Source organism: Talpa occidentalis, unplaced genomic scaffold (assembly GCF_014898055.3).
Source record: "Talpa occidentalis isolate TD23 unplaced genomic scaffold, MPIMG_talOcc4v2.1 talOcc4.5, whole genome shotgun sequence".
NCBI lineage: Eukaryota > Metazoa > Chordata > Mammalia > Eulipotyphla > Talpidae > Talpa > Talpa occidentalis.
The window spans coordinates 85,168,417-85,188,351 of NW_023604861.1; the positions used below are offsets into that span (position 1 = coordinate 85,168,417).

Below are 19,935 nucleotides of genomic sequence, written 5' to 3' on the forward strand. Positions count from 1 at the left end.
AAGTTCCAAGATTATATTCCTCAGCACCCCAGATGTTACTCTCCCCAGATGTGCATTTGCCACATGCTTTATCAGTTTCTCTTTCTGTGTTTATTTTATTCTGGGCTGAATTGTGGCCCCTCCCCATCCTTTTTGAGACTTTAACTCCCAATATCTTAGAATGTGACTATATTGGGATATAGAGCCTATAAAAAGGCAATAAAAGTAAAATGAGGTGATTAGAGTGGGCCCTAATCCATTGCGTCCTTATAAGAGGAGGTTAAGATATACAGACACCAGAGTGTGCTGCCACAGAGAGCAGGCACTGAGGATAGCAAAAGGGCAGCCACAGGTTGGGAGGGAGGAGAGCTGTCTCGGGAGAAACCTGGCCTGCTGCCACCCTGTTCTCAGACTCCCAGCCTCCTGAAGTGCAAAGACGTATCAATAAATTTCTGTTGTTTAGCACTCTGCCTATGGTATTTTGTTATGGCTTCTCTAACAAACCAATATTGATATTATATTTACTATATTGCATATATATGTATATTTCTGGGACATTTGATAGTATACAAATATAATGTTCTTTTATCTCTAAAAGCAAGTACATTCTTTCACAATGATTAGCTAAATCAGGAAATTAACATTGAGACAAAGCTATTAGCCGATTTACAAACTTTATTAATACTTTGTCAGTTGTCTTACACTGTGTATGTGAGAGAGAGAATAAAGAAGAATCACATCACATTTAATTGTCAAGGTTAAGACTCTTCTAATATAGAAGAATTCTTCATTTTTTGCTTTATGACCTTGGGATTTTTCAGAGTACAGGCTGTTTTTCTTGCAGATTGTCTCTGGGTTTGGGCTTATTTGAGTCTTCCTCCCTCGTGATTTGATTAAAACCTACTAGCATGGTCCAAAATTTTAGGAATATGATTTTTTTTCTGGACTGTATTAACATTCCAGGTTTGTGATTCAATTGTAAATGAGAAAACTGCAACTTTGTCTAAGGATCTCAATTAGTTTAGGAAAATCAATTCATTCAGTTTTCAGACTTGTGTGATAGGTCTTCAATGCATCCACATGTGGAGGCACAAAGCATGTGCTTGTCCCATCACTGTGGTGTTAACTTTTTTTTAAAGATTTATTTATGCATACAAGAGCTGGGGTACAGGTCAGACGTGTTTTTATATGGGTGGGGGTGGGGTGGGGGGATTCACCAGAGACAGAGTGGGGAACAGAACAGGCAGATCTACTGAAATACACTGTTGAGGGGAACAGCGGGTGAGACAGGAGAGCTCTGCTGTGCCATGCTGGTAGCTCCCTGGCCGGCCGGGGATCCAGCTTGAGCTGCAGGGGCTGCAGACAGCTTCACAGTGCTGTGCTTAACCCCTTGCACCTGCAGGGAGGCCCTCCCCCTTTGCATTAATTTGTATTTTGTTTGAAAGATACTTTGAGACTATGCAAATAAAGCAGCCAGATAAAAGATAGAAAGTCCAGCTGAATTTAAATTTCAAATATTTAACAGATATTTCTTTAAAACTCAAATTTATGGGGGTATCTTGCATTTTTAGTCACAAGATCTGGCAACCCTGTATGTAAATATCTTGTTTTTAAAATTTTTTAATTAATTAATTTTTTTTTTAAAAGATTTATTTATTTATGCAAACACTGGGTACAGTCAGAAGCGCGGGAGGGTAAGAGAATTCACCAGAGCCAGTGGGGAGCGCAGAGTAGGCAGAGTGATGAAGTACACTGCTGAGGGGAGCAGCAGGTGGCAGGAGAGGTCTGCGCGCCATGTGGGACCCTCGCCCAGAGGCCGGGGATCGAACTGGCGCTGCAGAGGCTGCGGGCAGCTTCACAACCCAGCGCTCAACCACTGTGCCACTGGGGAGGCCCGAGTTCATCTTTTTTATGGCTGAGTAGTATTCCATTGTGTATATACACCACATCTTCTAATATCTTGTTCTTCATCCGACTTCACGCAGTTGTTTGATATCCTTTGGTGATTCTGAATCAATTTTTACTACGATTTTGCCAAATAGGTATTTTCTAACTCCATCATTCTTCCACGTTAGTTGGCATTCTATCTCCCTGTCTTTTTTATCCATTCTTTACAGTGCCCGACACACCGTAAATGCTCAGAAGTTTGTTTCGTCAATGAATGAACAGACGGTCGCTTAGCGGGGGCTTGGGCGCCAGCAGCGGGGCCTGGCAGGGGGCTCGCCCTCCTCAGCCACTCATGCCCGCCCCCAGGCCGCCGGTCCTCTTCTAGCTCCCAGCCAGGCTGCACCGGGTTCGCTTACGTTTCACGAAGACAGCCCATTGGCTCCTTTAGCTCCAGCAGGCCCAACAGACAGCAAGTGGGGTGCGACAGGGACCAATGGGTGCCCCTGGGAGGCGGGGCCTGCCACGCGGGCCGCGGTATAACCGCGCAGCCCGCGCGCGCGCTTCTCTCCCGGCGCGGGCACCGGCGGGGGCCATGGCCGCCTCCTGTCTCGTGTCCACGTTGGTCACCCGGCTGCTCCGGCCCGCCCAGAGCTGCCGCGTCCGCCACCGCCCCTTCCACTTCTCGGCATTTCGGTAAAGAGGGTCGAGGAGCTGGGTCCACGCGAAGAGTCCAGGGGAGTCGAGGGAGGGGGCTGCCCGGGCCCCGGAGGGCCACCCCGGGACGACTCACCTGAGCATCCCCGTCCGGGCGACGTGGCGGCCGCAGCCCGCGCCCTGGGCGCCTGCCCGGCGGGGTGGGCTGGAGCCTGGCGCTCGCCTCTTGGAGGGAAGCGCACTCTGGCGGCCCAGGGCGTCGCCCCGTCTCGGGGCCGGTGCGCTCGCTGGACAGGGCCCGCGGGGCCGAGCGAAGGCGCGGGCCGGCTCCGGCGCCGGCATGTGCGGGGGATGGCGCGCAGGCTGCTGGCCGGTACCTGCCGGCCGCCCTGGGCGGTCACGCCGAGAGTGGCCCTGGGAGAGCGGTGACGGCGATGGGGCGAGCGCGGGGAAGGGCTCCGAACGCGCAGCTCGGCGAGCTGCCCCTCCCCGGGACCCTAGCGGCGCGGGGGGTTGGTGCAGTCTGATGAAATCCCGGGGTCGGCTTGCTCTGCGGGTGCTCGCGCTGCCCTCCGCCTCCGGGAGGTGGGTGTGGCTCGATGGGCTCCCCTGACTCCTCTGCTCTCCTGGAGAATTAAATGCGCTTTGATTCTGGCGCACCCGGCGCCGACTTGGTGCCAGCCTGAGGGAGCGGAGGTGATCTGGACCCGGGAGGGCGAGAAGGCCACCTCTTGGCTTTTTCATAGGGAGGTAATAGTGTTTCCTCGTCTCCCTGGACCTCAAACTTCCATTCTTAAATGTCTGTGATTTCTCTACCTAAATATGCGCACCCTCATTCTTGTCAGACTATGAGCCTTTAAATGACGAGAGACCTAAACCTTGTAATAGCAGCCCCTTCCTCTGAGGCTGTGCCAATTCAGGGTTGCTTTCTGTGCTTTGCTTAGTGGCACTCATTAGTTGTCAAAAGGCAGAACACGTGCGATTTCCATTCAGTGTAAAAATGCGAAGAGACCTTTCCAAGGTGCTTGGGAGAAGGTACGTTGATGTCTTCTTGAAAAAAGACTTGGGGAAGGAACATTCGAGGTTTATTTTGGTCTGATCCCTGCCTGCCTCTCCAACCCCATCTTGCTTGCATCACTTTCCAGGCATCACTCACTTTCCCCTTCCTGAATCACATGCGTTTGTAGCTTTCATGATTGAGAAGAAATTTGTAAAGAGCATTAATTCTTTATCTAAAGAACAGGACCATTAACAAATGACCTCATTTCACTTTCTTTTCTGAGTGAGCAAGTAGGCTTTTCCACGTCTGTGAAGGCAATAGGTAGGTGCATTTGGTATTGTGGTTCTCTTTTTTTTTTTTTTTGTGGTTAAGATTTTTATTTTATTTATACAAGAGCTGGGGTACAGGCCAGAGGTGTGGGAGGGTGAGAGGATTCACCAGAGACAGAGTGGGGAGCAGAACAGGCAGATGGACCTAAAACACTGGTGAGGAGAGCAGTGGTCGAGACAGGATAGGTCTGCCGTGCCATGTGGGTATCTCCCTGGCCAGCCAGTAATCGAACCTGCGCTGCGGAGGCTGCAGACAGCTACATAGCGCTGCACTCAACCTGCTGCACTACCAGGGAGGCCCTGTGGTTCTCATGTATTGCTTTGAACACTGTTGGCTGGTAAATGTAAAACAAATATTTTTAAAATATGAGTCTGCATGTGTTCCTTTTTGGGATGGGATGTGAGGTTGTCAGCAACCTAAACCTCAGGGCTAGAGAGAGTCGTTGGGGGGGAGGCAGTGTATAGATAAAAAGTAGACTTTTTATCTATAAAGTTTGTGTTTGAATCTGGCTTCTGCCCTTCCCACTTTCTCTTTGTTTATAACAAGATGATTTAATACCCCAAGGTAACAGTAAAATAGTAGAGTAATACCCAGCGTTTACCTTTCCCATCTTTGTGTCTTCACTCACTAATATTTTTATTAAATAGTAGATAATTTTGCCAAATAATTTGATCATGAATTACAAAATGTATGTGATTGACTTTTCATGGAAAATTACAGTACTTTAAGTTTTTGAATTAGCAGGAGGGAAGTGAAGATGCTACTGACTAGGATTTCAGTTTTGAATTTTATTTGAAAAGTTTTCTTTATAGTCTGTTCATGGGATTTTAATGGGAATTGTTCTAAACACACCAGTATAAATATTAATTCCTAAGTAAGTGTTAACTAATAAGTTAATAAAATGTGAATTCTCTGTGGGATAGAGCTGAGTTTTCATTTCTGTTTATTTGGGGCTGACAGTTACTTTATCTGCCCTTTGGCAGAAATAATTTGAAGTTAGGTGATGACTGACTCCACTCCCTGTTTCCCATCTTGCGGGCATATAGGCAGAGGAGAGCTAAGATAGTTAGTTATATTATGAAAGATAATCATTGCATTGTGGCTTTGTTTTTGGTTCTTGTTACTTTTTGGCTTTTTTTTTTTTTTTTTTAAGCAAATTGGCATAACATCCAGAACCTGCCTTTGCAACTTGGAACACTGAGTTCTCCCAAAACCTTGTGTCCTTAACTTTTTGGTATGTCATTCTCAGACCAAATGTGCTGCTACCATTTTCTCTGTTTGTTGTTGTCAAAAGAAACTTTTTAATGAAGTGCAATCTAAGTCCTTCTTAGTGAATATATATGCATATATTTCCTTATGAGTGTACCTAGATAAGTATATATTAAGCAGATAAATGTGTATGTGTATATATATATATATATGTGTATGTATAAATTTAATCAACAGAAGAGGGTAAAAAATAATCTTATTGAATATATATGTCTGGCACCTTGTGTGATGTTTAATTCTGTATAAATGACTGTCCTAAGCCTTTTTAATTTTGTTAAATTTCAAAGATCTAATTGGCTTTATTAACCAATTCATGAATGGGCAGCATTCTATCTGGCTAGTAGAAAGGCACAACAGTTATTCAAAATGAGGGTTGGCGGGTTTTTTTTTTTTTTTTTTTTTGGTATCAGAAAGAGGTTGGGACAAGGTCATTAGCAGAAAGAAAAGGATTACTTCAGGCAAAGCCACTTTCCTATGGGGGAAAGGTAGAATGTCTTTGCTTCACAGATTACCTCCCTAGTGCTGATTAGGGAACTCCTGATTGCTTGGTTTAATTTTCCACTTTTGGGAGAGGCTGAAACTACAACTAAGTTAGGTATTAAGTCATGCTCTGGCATGAACAACTCCATTTCGGGTTTCTTTCTTTCCTTTTTTTAACATTTCCCCTTAACACCCTTTGATCAAACTCTAATAGATTTGATCAAATTTTGAGGGATCAGTGCCACTCCTAGCTATTACTTCCCTGCCGATCCTCCTCCTTCCTTTGTGGTGGTCACAGGCCTTTTACATCACCTAAGGCCTTTTTGAGTCATCTTTCCTTCTGCATGTTCCTGTTTTGGGGATGTATTTCTGATTTGGTATTCCTGGTACTGATGTAGATCAGGAATGTTGCTAAGGGTATTTGCATCTGTGAGCCCCACCAGATAACTCTAAACCTGAAATGGATTAGAAAATACTAACATGTTTTCAATACTTTAATGTGCCATAGGTACACATGAAATGTTATATATTTTTGTGCTGTGCTAGTATCATTACATAAAATCTGGGTTAAAGTATTTGGTGTGCTATAAAAAAAATGATGTCTCAATACCTCACTAGATGTAAATACAGATTAATATAAGGTTTAGATTTATGATTACTGCATTATGGGGCCTTCCTCGTGGCCTAGGGGTTAAGTCTCAACCCTTAACTACCCTGAGCTCAATCCCCGGCCAGGGAGGTGACCCACATGGCACAACAGACCTCTCCTGTCTCACCCACTGCTCCCCTTGTCAGTGTATTTCAGTAAATCTGCCTGTTCTGTTACCCATTCTGGCTCTGGGGAATCCTCTCACCTCCCCTACTTTTGGCCTACACCCCAGTTCTTCTATGCACAAATAAAGTCTTTCAAAAAAAGCTTCCTGAGAGGAAAAAGCATACATTGCACAAAAAGGAAGAATGATGTAAAATATATATATATATATAAAATATATATAAAAGTTTTTAAAAGTTACTGCATTATGTCTAAGACATTGAGATTTAGAGTAGGTATGTAATCATAATGCAAATGAAAAGTAAGCATTTTGAAGGCTTAAGGAATGTGAAAGCTTTAAAATTTCATTTTAACTAACAGTCCTCTTTAGAATTAATCATAACTGACCTTCCAAGATGTCCAATACCTTGACCTTATCCTTAAGAATTAAATATGTTTTATAAGGGGAAATTGTTTCTATGTTTCAAACAGTTGTTTCATTGGTCTTGAAACTGGAGCATTCCTCAGGATGCCAAGGACAGAAATATAAAGAGAAAGAATTGCATTCAGGTTCAGTGGGATCCTTTTGCTTAAGGAACAGATGATTATCCATCTTTTTTTTTTAAAGATTTATTTATTAATTTATACAAGAACTGGGGTACAGGTCAGAAGCATGGGAGGGTGAGAGAATTCACCAGAGCCAGAGCGGGGAACAGAACAGGCAGACAGACCGAGGACAATGCTGAGAGGAGCAGCGAGCAAGGCAGGAGAGGTCTGCCGCGCCATGTGGGGTTCTCCCTGGCTGGCGGAGAATCAAATCGGTGCTTCAGAGACTTCAGACAGCTTCGCAGTGTGGCGCTTAACTGCTGCGCCACCAGGGAGGCCCGATTATCCATCTTTATTGGGAGCTTTATTATCAGGATATGTGTAGAAATAAGATAACTAGGCATCTTCCACATTGGAACTCAGAAAGAGCTGCATAACCAGTTCTTACTGGGAAGAGTAGCCTTTCAGAGATCTGAACTGAAGGTTCTTCTAGATCATTCTGAGTTTTCCCATTGCCCCCGACACTCCCCAGCAATTTTCTCATCCTGTCTTCTACTGTGAATGTGACTACTATTCTGTTTGTTTCTGCATCTTTCTGTGTTATTTTCCTGCTGCTTCTATCAACAGGTCCTCTGTGGTTTCTAGTGTGTGCCTATGGGTCTAGGGTGTGAAGGAGAGAAGCTCTTCCTGGCCTATTTCACTATCATGGCTCCTGTTGTACTAAGCTTTTGTACTAGCTGGACTGTCAGCCAGCCTAGAAATTGTTGGCCTTGGCTTCAGATACTCCCTGGTTTGCTAGTTGTGGAGGGGATGCACAGCCACCTAGGAGATGGAGCTTTCTCTAGTGCCCCTCCCAACCCCTGTTATCAGGAAAGTTTTCCTTAGGAGGGGCTGAGGGGACAGTAGGCATTTGAAAGTTGACCTGTCCAATATGTTGTTGAATGGTTTAACTGCATAACAATTTACATATTTAAAAGCGGCATAAAAATTAAAAGCAATATCTGAAAGGACATTAACAATACGGGTAAAACACAAACTACAAATGGTATGTAAGTAATAGAAAAAATGATTTAACCTTATAGTGATGAGGGGACAAAGAAATGCAATTTAAAACAATGGTTTTATTTATTTTTTTGCCTGTCAATTTGTCAGCGATCAGGAGGCATTCAGGAGAATATGAGACCCCACTTTGCCTAGTACTAGTTGTTAGTTACTTAAACCTTCTGAGCTTCAGATTGGTGATTGTAACTATTTCATATCAACATGTAATCTCCTAAATATGTAGCTGGATACAAATTTACTACCTTAAACATGTCCTTCAGATTTCAGTCTTCTCCTAGGTTCACCACCATGCATTTTAATCTAACTTTTTCAGTTTAGAGTTTTTAATATTGCTTTGTAGCCTGATCTTTACTTTTTTTTTTTTTTAAGATTTATTTATTTATACATACAAGAGCTGGGGTACAGTCCAGACATGCGGGGGGTGAGAGGATTCACCAGAGACAGAGAGGGGAACAGAATAGGCAGATTCATTGAAATACACTGCTGAGGGGAGCAGCGGGCGAGTCAGGAGAGGTCTGCTGCGCCATTTGGGTTAGCTCCTTGGCCGGCTGGGGATCGAACTCGTGCTGCAGAGGCTGTGGATTGCTTCACAGTGCGGTGCTTAACCCTTTGCGCCACCAGGGAGGCCCCTGATCTTTACTTTTTTACAGAAATTTAAGCTATTTCCCTTCTGCAGGAATGAAGCCATTGTCATTTCTGGAAGGAAACTTGCCCAGCAGATCAAGCAGGAAGTGCAACAGGAGGTGGAGCAATGGGTGGCAGCGGGCAACAGGCGGCCTCACCTGAGTGTGGTTCTGGTTGGTGAGAATCCTGCCAGCCACTCCTATGTCCTCAACAAAACCAGGGCCGCTGCAGATGTGGGTAGGTGTCACTCCCGGACCCTCATTGCTGTTGAGGCTTACCTGAGGGAAATTCCATTGTAATTATTTCTTTTTCTGATAAGAAAACCCAAGTAGAAGAGACTAATGTGATTGAACTGTATGCAAAACTTGGAAGAGATCAGACTATCTATTGGGGAGGCTTACAAATTAGGGCAGAGGAGATAAGACTGATCTCAGTATATTCTGGAATGTAAGGTAAATTCTGTTAGTCTTAACATTTGACAGGTGACACAGTTCACATTTGCTTTCCTAGATCAATAATGAAAGTCACTGAGTGGGATGTTTGGTCATTTGCTGTTTTGTTTAAGGCGTGGGTATCTGGGGGAATACTGAGCAGATCTCAGTGATGTAACCTAGAACACAGCCTGAGGTGTGAAGGAAATGATTCTGGCTTTTGAGAAATAGCTTTCAATTTCTTTACCAACTTTCGTAAGCCAGTTAAATCATGGAGTTGGAAGTGGCTGGAGTTTTTGAATGCAGGAGACTTAGGTCTGGGTATAGAGAGGTTTATGTTCTGGGTCTCACTGCAGACTCTGGGAGACAGTGGCCAGAGGTCGGTGGACTCAGCTGTGCCTGTTCATCCAAGTCAATGGTATGAGCACTAGGTGTCCTTCCCTTTTGAATGGCTGTGACGCCAGTGGTGTGGCTGCGCAGAGTTACTGAACTGTATGTCCTTGATACATGCTAATCACCACTGAGGACTGAGGCCTCCTGCCCTTTCATTGAAAAACCTTTAGAACCTCTAGAAAAATAGCAGGCTGTGGCTTTCTAAGACATTGGGAGGTGCCATGGTGCAGTGGGAAGAACTGTAGACTTTGGAACTAGAAAGACAGGCCTCAGTACTAGCTGGTTTGTGTTTCAGTTTTGCTGAGTCTCAGTCTCCTTGTCTATAAAATGAGATTAATGAGGACTGCATAGAATAATGTATAGAAGCTGTCATGCTAGTATTCTCTAGTGTATAAACTTGAGAAGTTACTTTTTTAGGTTCCTTGTGGATTTATTCAAGCTTTTCAGCTACCAGGGTGGGTGTGATGGTAGACGACCGTGGCAGGTAATAGCATTGCTCACTAATTCTGGAATTTTTTTTCCTTTAACTGAAATTTTCTTGTAGGGATCAACAGTGAGACAATTGTGAAGCCAGCTTCAATTTCAGAGGATGAACTATTGAATTTAATTAATAAACTAAATAATGATGATAATGTAGATGGCCTCCTTGTTCAGCTGCCTCTTCCAGGTGAGTATTACTCATTGATTTGGTTTTTAGATCTTGTTATAGAAGACAGTGGAGGGAAGCAGTATGAGAGGATGTTGGCTTTGATTCTGGCATTCGGCTTTGCTTGATGTGGGGATCCTACTGTGTAGATGACAAAGTAAATCATGGAGGCGAGTGTAGAAGGGGAGTAAGTTGTTGGGACAAATGAGATAAGTGGGAGTCGAACTGTGCTAACTGTTCACTACGGTGTCTTTAAGGTCTCTGCTCTTTTTCAGAGCACATTGATGAGAGAAAGATCTGTAATGCTGTTTCTCCAGACAAGGATGTTGATGGCTTTCATGTGATTAACGTTGGGAGAATGTGTTTGGACCAGTATTCCATGTTACCGGCTACCCCGTGGGGTGTGTGGGAAATTATTAAGCGAACTGGTAAGTATATACATGTCTGTCAGTGTTATAAAAGTGATGCTTGCAGATGGTAAGGTCAGATGGTAGCCAAGAGTGGAAGCTCCTACCTCTCAACCTGTAGACTTACTCCCCTGAGCTTCTTTTTCAAGGCAGGTGCCTAAAAGTTTTTTTGCTGTTTAGTCCAGAAGTCTCCATGAAGAAAACTTAAGCTTTAATGGTGGTGATTGTGCACATTCATATATGTTTTGTGGCTTACTTGGTGCTTTTCTAGTTTTGTTTTAGACCTCACTGTGGGTAGCAAGTGATAGTCCCATTGACCAAGGAAGGCAGTGTACTTAGTGACTTCCTTCATTATCAGACTTAGGTTCCTCTTCTCAGTCAGGCCATCTGCCTTCCTTTTCCTTTGGAGCTCATTCCAAGACAGTCTAGCACTGCTTTTAATACAAATATCTATTTTTCCACAGGCATTCCAACCCTAGGAAAGAATGTGGTTGTAGCTGGACGGTCGAAAAATGTTGGAATGCCCATCGCAATGTTACTGCACACTGATGGAGCCCATGAACGACCTGGAGGTAAAGAAACTATGAAACTGCTTTCAGGAGAGTGGCCTGTTCTCTACTGTGCCAACTACAGAGGCTGTCCTCTGACTATTAACCTTATTATAAACTTTGTATTTGTTGTAATTTTTAAAAAATATTTATTTATGCATACAAAAACTGGGGTACAGGCCAGAGGTGTGTGTGTGGGGTAGGGGGTGGAGAGGATTCACCAGAGACAGAGTGGGAAACAACAGGTAGATTGACTGAAATACACTGCTGAGGTGAAGCAGCGGGTGAGGCAGGAGAGGTCTATGCGCCATGTGGGTTGCTCTCTGGTTGGGATCGAACTCGTGCTGCAGTGGCCGGCGATCTCTTGATTGTGCTGTGTCTTTTTTTTTTTTTTTTTTTTTGTCGGACCGTCGCTGGTGGCCGGGGATCCAACTGGCGCTGCAGAGGCTGCGGGCAGCCTTGCAACCCAGCGCTCAACCGCTGCGCCACCCGGGGAGGCCCTGTGCTGTGTCTTTAACCCCTGTGCCACCAAGGCGGCCCTGTTGTAATTTTGTTAACAGATATTTAGGGAGTAATTTTTGTAGATTACGCGGTATTCGGTATCACTTGAGTTTTTTTTTTGATTCACTGACTCATTATGGAACTAGTTCAGAAATTGATACACCTCAGAAGTAAATTTGGTTTTGAGTATAAACTTGGTTGTAGGCAGTTAGAGATTTTCAGTAGTGGCTTGGAGAGCTGGAACTAAAAGCAGTGTTTATTCAAAGTGGTGTCCCATTCTTTATCATTTGGTATAAAAAAAAAAAATCTTAGGCCATTCCAAAGGATTGAATTGATATGACTGCCATCTGTCATGTCAAGTTCTGTAATTTGCAAATGAGCCTCATAAATCAAGAGTTATCACACGTGGTTATTGTAATATTGTTGCGTCGGGCAACACCACACTGATAAAGAAACAGGAGTTGTGGAGCAGGCTACATAATGCAGATTACTGCTGAAGAGCAAGATCCTGGCTGTTTTTATTGATAGAATAATCATACAGCATCAGTTACGTGGGTTAGGAGGACAAAGAAAAAAGGATGGGGTGAAACTAAGGAATGTCAGCTAGGGTTTCGGGGGGACATGAGTCTGCTGACCAGATAATTCTTATCTGCTTGGCGACCAAGTGTTGTAATTGAAACCAGACCCCAGACCCCTGGCCATGGTCCTAATCTGATCAACAAGGCATTCCACTGATCAGCTTTCTAGGGTCCCTTGTCATACATCGGTCCTCGGCCCCCTGGGTGTACCCGGTCATACCTCATGATGTGTGAGTTCGGAGTAAGTTTATGCATGCGTCATCAGCACCCCCACCTCCCCCAGGCATTCCCAGTCATACCTCTTGATGCATACCCTTTCCAGGGTGATCAAGCTTTCTACTCTTGATTGATTTGAAAGGCACCTTTTAAGATTCTGCTCCTATGGCTGATTGACGGGTCCTGAAGGCAATTCTGACCTTGTATAGGAATGTAGAACTGCAGATAGCCATAGTGGAGGCCGAACAGGCTGCTTAAGTTTAGAAGACCCACATAATATGAACACAATGATTACATTACAAGTACAAAATTGTGTTTCCAGATGTCTTTTATTTTATTTTTTTAAAGATTTATTTATTTATTTATACAGGCACAGGGTACAGTCAGAAGTGCGGGAGGGTGAGAGAATTCACCAGAGCCAGAGGGGAGAGCAGAGCAGGCAGAATGATGAAGTACACTGCTGAGGGGAGCAGCGGGCGGCAGGAGAGGTCTGCATGCCATGTGGAACCCTCGCCCGGTGGCTGGGGATCGAACCGGCGCTGCAGAAGGTGCAGGCAGCTTCGCAACCCAGCGCTCAACTGCTGCGCCACCGGGGAGGCCCCAAATCATGTATTCATTTTTAAAAAGTAAATGATAATTAGCTGTCCAGAAAATAAGCACATGAAGTAAGTCAGTTATTTTTTTCAGAGAGGTTGGCTTTCTACAATTGTTTGACTAGTTGAGGCCTAATCCAATCCAACTTTGAAATAAAAACATTTATTTTTTGTGACTTGCAGGTGATGCCACTGTTACAATATCTCATCGATACACGCCCAAAGAGCAGCTGAAGAAACATACAATTCTTGCAGATATTGTAATCTCTGCTGCAGGTAAGGCTGACTCAGGAGGACGGACGGCCTCAGAAGAGAGAGGATGGTCCTCTTGTCTTTTTTTAAAAAAGATTTATTTATTGGGGCCCCCAATGGCGAATGTGGTTAAGCACTGCACTATGAAGCAATCCGCAGCCTCTGCAGCTCAAGTTCGATCCCCGGCCAACCAGAGAGCAACCCACATGGTGCAGCAGACCTCTCCTGCCTTGCCCGCTCCTCCCCTAAGCAGTGTATTTCAGCCAGTCTTCCTGTTCTGTTCCCCACTCTGTCTCTGGTGAATCCTCTCACCTCCCGCATCTCTGGCCTATACTCCAGCTTTTGTATGCATAAATAAATAAATCTTTTAAAAAAAGCTGCCTGCAGCCTCTGCAGCACCGGTTCGATCCCTGGCTGCTCCCCGGCCACCAGAGGAGGGTCCCACATGGCGCGCAGACCTCTCCTGCCACCCGCTGCTCCCCTCAGCAGTGTGCTTCGGTCCTTTTGCCTGTTCTGCTCCCTGCTCTGGCTCTGGTGAATTCTCTCACCCTCCCGCGCTTCTCACTATACCCAGTGCTTGTATAAACAAACAAACAAATAAATAAATAAAAATAAATCTTTAAAAAAAAATAAAAAATTATAAGTAAATCTTTAAAAAAAAGATTTATGAATAAATCTTTTAAAAATATTTATTTATTTATGCATACAAGAACTGGGGTACAGGCCAGAGATGTGGGGGGCGAAAGGATTCACCAGAGACAGAGTGGGGAACAGAACAGGCAGACTGAAATATACTGCTGAGGGGAGCAGTGTGCGAGTCAGGAGAGATGTGCTGCGTCATGTGGGTAGCTCCCTAGCTGGGGATTGAATTCGTGCTGTAGTGGCTGCGGGTATCTTCATAGGTTGCACCTTAACCCCTTGTACCACCAGGGAGGCCCTGGACCTCTTGTCTTAGACCTTGCCTGCCTCACTGCCATTCCATTCACCATTCCCCTAGGAATGATACTGTGAACTGCCTACAAAGATGGGCAGTGGTTGTGGATGAAATACTGGTTTCTGGCATTACATTGTAGACTTGATGGGTAAATATTATTTGTAAAGCCTCAAAATATTTATTATAGGAAGTTTAAATGATTCCTTGATTAATAGTTTTTGTAAAACAAGCTAATTCTTCTAGAGTTCTTGAAATTAAAATTAAATAAGAATCTGACAGGTGATATTTTCTTTTCAATACTCAATTGATCACTCCTGTTTCCATCTCTAGGCATTCCAAATCTGATCACTGCAGATATGATTAAGGAAGGAGCCACTGTCATTGATGTGGGAATAAACAGAGTTCAAGATCCCATAACTGCTAAACCCAAGTTGGTAGGAGATGTGGATTTTGAAGGTAATGAAGTTTTTGAAAATATAAAACCAGTAACTACTACTTAAGTGGACATTTTAGGACACATCATTTACTTCTTCTTTAGCTTGTAAACTTACGTTACCTTGTTAGGGCATTTAAAATGTTTTTGAAGATTTGTTTATTTATGCATACAAGAACTGGGCTACGGCCTAGAGGTGCGGGGTGGTGAGAGGATTCACCAGAGACAGAGTGGGGAACAGAACAGGCAGACTGACTGAAATACACTGCTGAGGGGAGCAGCGGGTGAGCCAGGAGAGGTCTGCTGCACCGTGTGGGTAGCTCCCTGGCCGACCAGGGATTGAACTTGTGCTGCAGAGGCTGCGGATAACTTCACAGTGCTGTGCTTAATCCCTCACGCTACCAGGGAGGCCCCCCCAAAAAACATATTCTTGACATTTTGGAATATGCTAGATCTCTCCTCAGTTCACATGTGTATTTGAATAATTGTTGATAATCTATTTCTAATTTTCCGTTTCTATTGAACAGACCCAAGCCTAGACTAGCCAGGTATTTTTCCTTTAAGATTGGGTTTACAAAACCTTACTTCTTTCCAGAAAATTACTTTGCTTGGTGCTTTGGGCAAACTGTATAGTTAAATATAATAAATGGAGTAAAATTAAGAAAAGTTGTAGGCAGAATTGAGGTAGTGCTGTTTCTTTGAATGCTTCTCCCATGATCTGTTAAAATACTTAGATTTCCTTTCCCTGTTTTGTTTCTATGTAGAAGTCAGGAAGAAAGCTGGTTACATCACGCCGGTGCCTGGAGGTGTTGGCCCCATGACAGTGGCGATGCTAATGAAAAATACCATTATTGCTGCCAAAAAAGTGCTGAGGCTTGAAGAGAGAGAAGCACTTAAATCTAAGGAGCTTGGAGTGGCCACTAATTAACTGTTTTGTCTTCTGTGTCATGAACTGCACTTCAAGCCAGTTCAAGCAGCAAAACAGGTCAATAGAGATGCAATATTTTTTATTTATTCTAACTGAAATGGTTTAAAATGCGTTGTATTTATTGAAAACTTAAGTGGGTGGGCGTTTGTGCACATGGCTCTGCAGTACCTCACCAGGGAGCACCCGACATGCGGGTCATGCCATCTAGCTTCCTGAAGCCATTAATCTAATGATTAACCTGGGGACATCATTACATTGCAAATGGATGCTTAACTTTGTCAAGCCACTTCAGTTAAAATTGCCTTTTTCTAGGATTGCATTTCCCAAGTGCTATTCCAATTAGTTGATGCTCACTTTAGGTTCACAACCTTTTGAGTTCAACTGGTCAAACCAAAGGAAAAATGTTACAAGTGGAAATTAGGGAAAAGGTAACAAGAAAGAAACATGGTGATTGGGTGGAAAATAAAATTTTGATAACCAGAGGAAAAAGTACATGTTCATAGTATGTAAGCTATCATTTCATGGCTTAGTCATTGGGAAAATGTTTAAAGTTGTTCCATTTGCTATTAGCCCTTGGTTTATGTATCTCACCATTTCATGAGGTCTCCTCATTTCAGTTTTCTAGGATTGAAGTCTCATTTTATAAATTATTCACGTGTATTGTCACATTTGACTTTTCTTATCTCCTCAGACTTCATTGTCACATTTTTGTATCGTTGGAGGTGTCTATGGTTTCTTTGGTATATCTTGAAGCCTATTTTTGAAAAACAAAACTTGGCTTGATATAATCATTAGGGCAGCTTGTATAAGTATGCAACTTACTTTTCCACCAAAGAATTGTCAGCAGCTGCCTGCTTTTCTCTGATGCATCTGTTGGCTTCTCCCACCCCCAGCCCCATAAGTTTTTTGAGAGCTTGAGTTAATACTGAGTCTAATCAGACTTTCTGATTAAAGTTTTGTTTTTTTAAATAAAATACTTTTCACAAGTGTGGGATGAGTTTCTGAAATACTGTATCTTTCTGCTGCTATCTTAGTTGTGATTTTTACCACAGTTAATTGTTCTCATTGGATATAATCAATTTAGGTGTTTCTGTAGTTGGTAGCATCCAATTCTATGCCTTAACAAATTGGTTTAAAGAACTCTGGGTCCTTTTGGTCTTACATCTCAACAGGTTGCCCCTGGTCAAGAGCTTCTATGAGATTCAATCTTACTAATTTGAGTTGTCAGATTGGAAGGTGTTGCTGTACACATTTTGAGGCTAGGATAGGTCCCTGTGCATCATCCACCAGGGCTGTGTATTTTGGCTTTCATGCAGGCAAAAGCAGTTCTTCCTCTAGGCAGCTTTAGACTGAAGGGGAACAATTGGGAGCTGAGCTATTCCCTCCTTGTTCCTCTGCAGCTGACTTTAGCCTGTCTACAGTTTGCAGGAGATGAAAAGATGATAACTTGTAGGAGACATTTTTTGTAAGTGAGCTGTAGCTGATGTCCCTAAATCATGCCTCTGATTTAACAGAAATTATCACACATGGAGCAAGATGAGCAGACAGGATTCAGTTTTATTGAATTGTAGTTACATGTGGGAAAAAGTACTGAACTACTGCATGGAAAAGTAACAATATATCAACATGTTAAAAGCTACTGGAATTAAATGTTCATGTATATACACAATTTAAATGACAAAAGTTGAAAATTACAGTGAACAATTTAAAAAACAACTAAAAATTAACATTGTAATTTTCAGTTTGTTCAATTAATCAAGCACATTTATTCCTGAATTCTTAACATTTCTACAATTTAATTTAGACCCCTGTCTATTGCTATTGGAAATCAGCCAGATTTTAAAACTGAAACGGTCAGGGTAGATTGTTACCTCTCTGAGGATTGCTGCAGATGAAGATTAAGAATTTGTATTTAAGCGTGGAGGATGGTTCTGGATTGGTGAGTAGCTAAGTAATTATGCTTTTTCAGTAGACATGGTAGAAGTTTAGAACTTTACTCTTGGCAGTATCCCTTGGAAAGGAGCTCTGAGATTTAATAAACATTTATTGAGCGTTTTCTATGGACCATGCACTGCACCAGCACTGGGGATTCTACAGGCAATTAACTGTTCTGGTAACTTAAGATGTTAATGATCTGGAGTCATTTATCTTTAAAAACTAGAAAGGAATAAAGAAAAAGAATCTGCTTTTGTCAATTTGGGTAAGTGTCGTAATCCTAACCAAAGTGATTTCATCAAGATCCCAACCATTGTGCTTTGGAGAAGGTAAACGTCAAATGCATTGTGGCTCACAGGTGCATGGTAGGCATTAAATAAACATGGTGTTCATTAAATGTGGATTAAATATTAAACAACTGATCTTAGGTTTCATGAAGAAAGGGTTTGCTTCATCATTAATGGGATTTGGTCTACCCAACTTGCTTCCAATAATTTCTTTTAACATACTAGTCTAATATTTCAAAGATCATATCATCCAAAATTTGACATTAACTCTGCCTGATATGCAGTGTGCATGTGAATGGGAGTTTGGCTTTGGAAATCAGGCCATTGAAAACTTGCAGGAAGGACCTACCCAAAATGCATAAGGAAATTTGATCCTGGACATGAAAAACTATAGATATCAACTTAAAGGATCATTTCGTTGATTTAGTATGTGGTTTGAAATTTCACTTTAATAAGATTTATTTTAGAAATATTAGAAACATTTATCCACCCAGATATGTCGGTTCTTTCATTAAAAGGCTTTTGGAACTTTTACAGTCTAAGAAAGCTGCAGACACACTTCTGCTGGGGCCAGGCCCATAATGATTTGACCTTTTCATATGATCCTTAGAAAACTAAATGAGATGGAGAGAAAAGATAGGACCTCTACAGCATTTCTTAATATGTAAATTACAAAACAAATTCTCCAACCTGTGTCTCTTGAAGTACGGGTATTTTAATAGCTTTCTAGACTGTCTAGATACTTTAATTTTTTTTTAAATGAGATATTTTAAATAGAAACTGGCTTTTGTCTCATGGTTTTGGCTTTGGGAAACAAGCATTTTTTCATTTCAGAAAATAGGGTATCACATTTAGCTATGATTATTTTCATAACTACAAAGGGAAGGGGAGACTTTACAGGTAAGTAATGCTTTTCATTGACAGATACCCAGTTTTCTATCAAAGCATAATGACGCCCTCTGGTAAATGTGGAACCAGGCTCAGAGAAAGTGTTTTGGCCCAGACTCACAGTGAAGACTGAACTTTCTCTCTATTTGTGCCTCCCGGGGGATGGGGGGGAAACTGCTTCCTCCTAGAGGGTGGTCTCACCGTCAACTTCTCCATATCTGTCCCTGTCTGTGAAGTCACAGTCTGACTCCATCTCTATCTTCACCTGTGGCACCAAGAACACTGGGCTCTGCGAATAGTTGAAAGCAGGTGAAGCTGAACAGGAAATTTTGAAGTGCAACGTGATGCTGAACAAGAAGAAAAAAGGAAGGATGGTTAGTGTTCATGTCTTTAATGCTAACCCCTAGGGCAAGTCTCAATGCAAAAAGTTCTCTTTGCTTCTGAACCCTTATCACTGGAACTAGCAGTACCCTATCTGCTTGGCTTTCAGCTGTTGCATTTAACTGGTCTCACCCTGTTTCAACCTATTCAGGTTGTTGCCGGAGTGAACTTTGTGTATCACAGATCTGATGGTGACTCCCCGCTGTTCACAAAATAGAATCCCAACTCCATAGCATGGCAGGACGGGTTCTGTGCTCGCATTCCTGTCTACTTCTAATTTGACTGCCAGGGTGTTCTTCACCCTCTGTTTTCAAATGTTTCATGCCTGTTCCTACTGCCTTAAATGCCGTTCTCTCTTCTTTACATCTGGCAGACTCCTATTTCTTTCTAGACTCTCCAGATAAGGCAATCCCTCCCTTGAAACAATGAGCCTTCTCTGTATGTGCCCACTGTGTCTTGGTTTACAGGCCTGTCTTAGGTTTACAGGCCTAAGCTTTATGCTTAGAAGATATGGATGATTAACTTTTGTTAAACTATATCATATTGCTGAGCCATTTTCTTCACTGAAATGGATTCCTGTTACTTAGTGGTCTTTGACTTCATCTGCTTTCAGAGACTTGAAACACAAGTGTAAAGTAGATGGTACCATTGCCAGTTACTCATCTGCATTGCTGACCTTACCCTTTGCTTTGTGCAATTTAACAGACTTTTGGAAACGTCCTATCCTGGTCCAAATTCTTTCTCCACTGTCTGAAGTTGGGACAGTTAAGAAACTGAATTTAGTGTAGGCTATTTTAAAATGAAAATAAGGATAAACAGATTGCTTTTTCCCTAACAAAGACCTGTGGCATTAAGGGCATAGGAACCCTGATTGGGGAGGTGAGATGAGAAGGCAGGAAGAGACATAATTTGCACATTGGCACTCCTGGGCTAGGGAGGCCCTGAGCCTTCTGCCTAGGGAGGCTATATTGGTGATAAGGAGGCTATATTGGTGTTCTCCAG

The 19,935-nt window shown here is 42.8% G+C and overlaps 2 protein-coding genes across 5 annotated transcripts in view; one reads left to right on the plus strand and one right to left on the minus strand.

Moving 5' to 3' along the window:
• The first annotated feature begins 2,435 nt into the window (after positions 1-2,435).
• MTHFD2 (methylenetetrahydrofolate dehydrogenase (NADP+ dependent) 2, methenyltetrahydrofolate cyclohydrolase) lies at positions 2,436-17,811 on the plus strand. Its single transcript, XM_037527663.2, has 8 exons — positions 2,436-2,559; positions 8,635-8,819; positions 9,951-10,073; positions 10,328-10,480; positions 10,924-11,031; positions 13,079-13,171; positions 14,412-14,537; positions 15,279-17,811. The coding sequence occupies exons 1-8, from the start codon at positions 2,459-2,461 to the stop codon at positions 15,440-15,442; spliced, it is 1,053 nt and encodes a 350-aa protein (XP_037383560.1). The 5' UTR covers positions 2,436-2,458; the 3' UTR covers positions 15,443-17,811.
• Positions 17,139-19,935, minus strand: part of SLC4A5 (solute carrier family 4 member 5) — a 106,617-nt gene continuing 103,820 nt past the window's right edge. For all 4 annotated transcript variants that reach the window (XM_037527661.2, XM_037527660.2, XM_054701744.1 and 1 more), the window contains one exon: positions 17,139-18,899. The gene's annotated coding sequence lies outside the window, so the exon portion shown is untranslated. The remainder of the gene's footprint in view (positions 18,900-19,935) is intronic.